The sequence below is a fragment of the Asparagus officinalis genome, chromosome 7, assembly GCF_001876935.1.
Source record: "Asparagus officinalis chromosome 7, Aspof.V1, whole genome shotgun sequence".
In the NCBI taxonomy this organism is placed as follows: Eukaryota; Viridiplantae; Streptophyta; class Magnoliopsida; order Asparagales; family Asparagaceae; genus Asparagus; species Asparagus officinalis.
Genome location: NC_033800.1, coordinates 61,729,474 through 61,736,056, shown reverse-complemented (window position 1 = coordinate 61,736,056; position 6,583 = coordinate 61,729,474). Strand labels below are relative to the sequence as shown.

Genomic DNA, 6,583 nt, shown 5'->3' with positions numbered 1-6,583 from the left:
AGACTCGGAGTTTGTTGACGTGGACGAAGGCTTGCCTTGTGAGGCTTGCGGTCTTAATTAACGTGGATAGAAAAAACCCTAAACATTATACGAAATCAAATTAAATTCTCAATTAGTTTGCAGTCCGCTCCCTCCACTTATCTTGTATATATTTTACGTGGATAAAAACTCTCTCGATCTGTCTTATTATTTATTACGATCAAGTCTTATCTGTTTATCTATCTATTTGATCGGTCTTTGTTGGCAACAAAAGCCTCTCGTCACCTGATCTCCCACCGCAACCTCTCCTTCCCCTTCTCCAACTAGGATCGGATAAATCCCATTTACATTTCGCATTTTCCTGCTCTTTTCTTAAATTCCCAAAACACACACACACCCCTGGGCCCCCACCAAACTTTTTGCAGGGGAATAAAATATTGTTTGGGGTCAGAAAGGTAGATTGGCCAGCTGCTTGGGGGGGCCCACTTAGCCCCCCTAACCCACATGCCTTCAACATCTCCTCATCCCCCTCGCCTCTCTATTAAAGGGTCCATGGACACCGCATGAACATGAAGGAGGAAGAGAGAGAGAGAGAGAGAGAGACAGAGCTCCAAGTGCTTCTTGAAAAAGAAAAAGAAAAAAAAAAACAGAGAAAGAAAGAAAGAAAAAGATTTTGTACAAGAACAGGGGGAGAGGTAATAATTAATTAATGGGGATGGAAGTGGAAGATGATGTTTTCTTTGCCGATCTTAGTAAGCAGATATCCCTGCTTATTATGGATGACGATGAGCAAGATGAATTCCCTCTTCAGAGCCCATCGCTTCATTTTCAGGTTGGTCTTCTTCTTCTTCTTCTTCCTCCTCTATATTTCTCAGCTAGCATGTCATCTTCTACAAATCTCGTACACAGATTAAGCAGTATAGCACATATGCTAATTTGTTTCAAGTATTTGCTGCACATAATTGAAGTGCATATTATAGAGAAGGAAGAAGATAGCGCTTAGTTCGAAGCAAACTTAGTCTCTCGATCACTGTTGAGTTTTTCGTGAATTAGATCTGACTGCTAACTAACGACCCACACGTACGCGCGCAAGAAAGAATGGGGCCGGAGAAAAGAGAAGTGGAAAGAGCAGAGCAGTACAGTATCTTTATTTTGAAGTGGGCCCCCATGAGGCCGGGTTCTAGCGTCCACTTGAAGTTTGAGCTGAGGTATCTGTGGAGATTATCATGATGACTAAAAATCCTACGCGCCTGCTTTCTCTCCGATCGAGATCTGACTTTCGCTCACTCACGAAAAAAAAAAGCGGAGTGATATTGAGAAGAAATTGCCGTTTAACCACCGAAAAATCAAGTGAAAAAGACACGCCGCGTACGACTTGTCTTATACTTCACTCCACGCTATTCGCGTCCAAACGTAATTCCATATAGTGACTAATTAAATATCATAATTTGATAACTAATCACTCCGTCTTAATCAATTAGCTAATTAATTATCTAGTTGAACGAAGTGAAGTCGCGCCTTCGAACAATCACATAAATTGTTCCCCAAGCTAATGTTATGTGTGTATGCTCATTAGTTGACTTCCACTTGCTAATTAATCGAACTATAATAATGTGCAGGGGTATGATCAGCGTATGATGAGGCAAGCAATGATGCCACCACTAGCATATAACCAAAATATGTATGAAATGGGGTCCTACACGCTGTCATCATCAAGGGAGAGCAAGGGAACCGGCGTCTTCATCCCTCGCTCTTCTTACCCCAGGAGGAAGCCCCACATTCATAATGCCAAGTCCAAGTGCTCCAGCAACGGCGCCTCCCAAAGGAAATCCGCGAGAGCTGCGCTTCATTCTACCGCCGCTGCCAGCGCTGACGTCCTACGCTCCAAAAGCTCTGGCCCCGTCAAGAACCGCAATTGATTATTATTAGTTAATTTAGATATTTTGGGGGGTGGTGGATTTCTACTAACTCAGCGCGCTTCTGCTTTGAATGGTCTGAATTTTGTTTATTTGATGGTTAGTGGCAAATTGTTACTATATATGTACATGATTGAAATAAAACCCCTTCGAAAATATAAGCTCTCAAAATGTATAGGTATATGTGTCGACGAAGGGAAAGTGGAGAGTTGTGATCACATTAATCTAGTGCTTATTTATTAATGATATTTGATTATACTGTTCGCTTGGCTGCAGTTCTGAGTAATGGAGGGGTATGATATAAGTGTCTGGCTGATTTGTTGGCAGGAAAAGCCGCCGGCATTCGCTTGTGTACTTGTTGAGTGATCAGTAACTATTTTATCCCATTAAAAAAAATAAATTAGTCGCTATTAATGTAATACATAATATAATTTTGATGTATAGTACAAGTCATGTGCGGGGGAGAAAAAGAAAAGACAGGGCGCGTAAGAAAGCACATGGATGTTGGGGCCGAATCTAAAGCGTACGCAGATCATGAAAAGGATCCATCTCCAACTTAGTCACCCGCTGTCTTAGGGATGCTTCCTGTGTATATATGTGTACTTGTGAAGGGTCCAGTTACATCTGCATCAAAAGCCGATTCGTATTGTATAGAATCTAAACCTGATTAGCTTCGTCTCTGCTGCATGTTACTCCTTATTAGACTCACTACAGCTTCATAATTTTAGTCCAATGGTTAGCCGTATTTTAAGATGGTATCAGAGCTATCCAGATCATGTTAAAAAAATGAAATTACTAAAGTTATCTAAACATGATAGAAATTCAAATACTCGATCTAAACGTGTTTAAGTTATAACCAACTCTCTTGATGATGGGAAGTTATTGGACCACTTTGTAACCAACCGAGAAAATAAAACCAACATTCTTCCACTTGGTCCAAACATTCCATCATCCACCTTAATGAAAAACAAAATACATGAATCATGGTGATAGGTTCTCTAATGTTGAGTAGTATCTTCCATGGATCATAATGTATCGTGTCTCTCAACCCAAACGACTTAATGAATAAACCCTATGTTTATTCGAGGTCCAAACTTTAATGATATTTCTCAATAAAATAAACGAATATGTATGTGCACAAAAACAAATGAGAAATATCAACTGAATAAGAGTTTCAATAAAATATCAAATGTACATAGAATGAATATTTACATCATGGAACCAAGTCCCATTCTTCCTACATGATCCTTGAAATTCTTTGGTGACATGCCTTTAGTCAAAGGATCAGCAATCATCAACTCAGTGCTAAGGTGCTCAATGACCACTTTCTTTTCCTTAACACGTTCTCTAATGGCCAAGTATTTGATGTCGATATGCTTACTACGACTACCACTCTTGTTATTCTTAGCCATAAAAAGAGTTGTCACAATACAGTCTTATTGGCCTAGAAATTGAATCCACAATTCTGAGCCCCGACACGAAACTCTTCAACCATACACCATGTGACGTAGCCTCAAAACATGATACGAACTCGGCCTCCATAGTGGAAGTAGCAGTCAAAGTCTGCTTTACACTCCTCCAAGACACGGCTCCACCGGCAAGCATGAAAATGTATGCTAATGTTGATTTGCGTGAATCAACACACCTAGTAAAATCCGCATCAGAGTAACCAACCACTTCCAAATCGTCGGTCCGTCTATACATGAGCATGTAATCCTTTGTCCCTTGTAGGTATCTCATCACCTTCTTTGTAGCTCTCCAGTGGTCAATACCTGGGTTACCATGATATCTTCCTAGCATTCCAACAGGAAATGCTATATCAGGTCTGGTACAGACCTGAGCATATATTAGGCTTCCAACGGATGAAGCATATGGAATGTTTTTCATCTGTTCCTGCTCGAGCTCATTTTTAGGGCATTGATTTAGGCTGAATCTGTCACACTTCACAATAGGTGCTACACTCGGTGAACAATCCTTCATCCGAAATCTCTCTAAAACCTTTTTGATATAAGTCTCTTGAGACAAACCCAAAATCCCTCGAGACCTTTCCCTATGGATCTTAATGCCAATGACATAAGATGCCTCACCCATATCTTTCATATTAAATTTCTTCGAGAGGAACTGTTTCACCTCATATAGCAAACTTTTATCATTTGTCGCAAGCAAAATATCATCCACATATAGCACAAGAAAGAAAAACTTGCTCCCACCGACCTTCTGGTATATACATTGATCCATAACGTTCTCTTCAAAACAAAATGAAGTGATAACGTCTGTAGGTTGTCTAAAAATCACAATAGATAGTTTATCCCCTATCAAACACCGATGATGAAAGTTACAATCTGACGACTTCTAGAAGGCTATAATTTGAAGACTTTCACGTAGATCGCTGAAGGTTACAATCTGACAATCTTCACGACAACCGATGAGAGTTCTAGTTCAACAGCATTCACAATCAACATTGGGAGTTACAATCTGACGACTCTCATATTCTCAAGGAGCGAAAACGAAGATTACAAGACAATGATCTTTGCAACGCTATGACAAAAGAGATTACTTGTTGATAATCTCTCCAAAGCAAGACGCAGAACTCATCACCTCACTCTAAGACTAAAACGCGGAGGTCCTCCCCGTGTATCAACACCAAAACGCGGAGGTCCTCCCCGTGTGTCAATATCAAAACGCTAGGGTCGAACCCACGTTACAACATCAAAATGCTGGGGTCGAATCCACGTTACAACATCAAAACGCTGGAGTCGAACCCATGTTACAACATCAAAACGCTAGAGTCGGACCCGCGTTATAACATCAAAACGCTGGAGTCGGACCCGCGTTACAACATCAAAACGCTGGGGTCGGACCCGTGTTTTTCAATGCCCATGTTAGACCCTAGAGGGGGGGTGATTAGGGTCTTATGCTAATCTAATCCGATTAAATGCCAATTAAAATTAATTAACAAGTTATCCTAGCAAGTATGAAATACCACAAGAAATATGAGCTAGGATAAGCAATGTAAACAATGAGATATATCCTATATGATGAAATATATATATATGCAAGGATATATAAACTAACACAAGGGGTAAACAATGTGAACTAGATAGTGGATCATATAAATAATGAGCTAATGACAATGGCGATAAGAAATATAAACACAAGTATAAATAAACGCCAAAGCACACTCAAACACAAGATATGATCACGGAGTTCGGACCTTCCGTCCTACGTCTCCGCTCCCCACTCCCGGGGAGAAATCCACTAACACAATCCGGTTTGGAAGCCGGAACTTCTTCTACACACTCGGTTTTCTAGCTAACCGAAAACTCTACAACTCACACTCTTGCAATCACACTCTACACCCACTAAGTGTTGGACCTAGCCGTGTCTCCCTCAAGTGCTCGGTTACAACCTCTCCCTAGGCACGTCAACCGACGCCACTCCTCTTGGGACGATCCCCGACTCTCACCACACACTCCTCACTCGGTGTACAAGTGTATTACAAAGTGATTCTCACAATAAGCACAAATATGACAAATGATTGTTCTCAAAACAAGGTGAGAACTCAATTAAGCACAACTCTTAGTCACAAACCCACAACCCCAAATTATACTATGAATGTAAATACAATAAGCTCAAAAGGTTGTGTGTGAACAAAGAGATATAAATCAAAACTAAACTCAATGTAGTTCTAGCTTAATAACAATGATAATCAAATATATAAAAAAGCTAGAAATAGAGTTTAGAAAACTTCTCAATATATCAAGAGTTGGAGGGAGAATAGTTGAATGCCCAAACACCAATAGATGATCTCCTCAAGCTCTTGTAGAATTGAATCACAAAAACAAACTCTCAATTTGCTTAAAAGCTTTTTAAACACACTTAAACCAAACTAAAACCCTTGCTAAAAACTTTATTAAACTTGATTAAAAACTCTCTTAGTTAGTTTAAAAAGACATCAGCAATGGGGTATATATAGGCTCATGAAACAAGTCCAAAAACCAAGAAAAACACCCCCAAAACATTAAAATAAACAAAAAACAGAACTAGCCTGTTACTGTAGCAAACGGTAACCTGACCGGTCGACCGCAGAGCCTCGTCCGGTCGACCGCACTGTTCACAGCAACAAAAAAAGCTCTCTGGACATTTTCCGGTCGACCGCGGTGACACTCCCGGTCGACCGCATTACTGTAGCACTGCATATCCAGTTTTGTAAAATCAATTCAAAATAGTAAATCAACTCCAAAAATTGTGAAATTTTGAGGGAATGTTCTAGACATGTATAAGAATATGTTAGAAAAAGAATTTCTGAAAAATAATTTCCCAGTTGAGAGAAATAAATGTTTGAACACAGAAATACAGTTTCTAAAAATCTGCTGTGATACACGATTTTGTAAAAGCAATTTGGCACAGTAAATCAACTCTAAAAATAGTAAAATTTTGAGGGAAGGTTATAAACATATAGATAAACATGTCAAAGAAAGAATTTCTTGAATACCACTTCCCATTTATGAAAACTCATCTGTTTTGTAAAACATGCACGAACATGTGCACGAACAAAAACATGATTTTGTAAATTCCATTAAACATAACAAATCAATTCCAAACTTGATGAAACTTTACAAAATGTTTGTAAACATGAAAACAAACATGTTACAAAAAGAATTTTCCAATTTGCATTTCCCAATTGT

At 39.4% G+C, this 6,583-nt stretch overlaps 1 protein-coding gene across 1 annotated transcript; it reads left to right on the top strand.

Annotated features, from left to right (window-relative positions):
- LOC109850539 lies at positions 554-2,170 on the top strand. The gene is made up of 2 exons (XM_020420566.1): positions 554-811; positions 1,599-2,170. The coding sequence occupies exons 1-2, from the start codon at positions 689-691 to the stop codon at positions 1,896-1,898; spliced, it is 423 nt and encodes a 140-aa protein (XP_020276155.1). The 5' UTR covers positions 554-688; the 3' UTR covers positions 1,899-2,170.

Bases quoted from the DNA above. Each gene is read 5' to 3' on its own strand.
- LOC109850539 (XM_020420566.1), top strand. From the start codon at position 689: ATGGGGATGGAAGTGGAAGATGATGTTTTCTTTGCCGATCTTAGTAAG. The intron at 812-1,598 runs GTTGGTCTTCTT...AATAATGTGCAG, and splicing joins GCCCATCGCTTCATTTTCAG to GGGTATGATCAGCGTATGAT.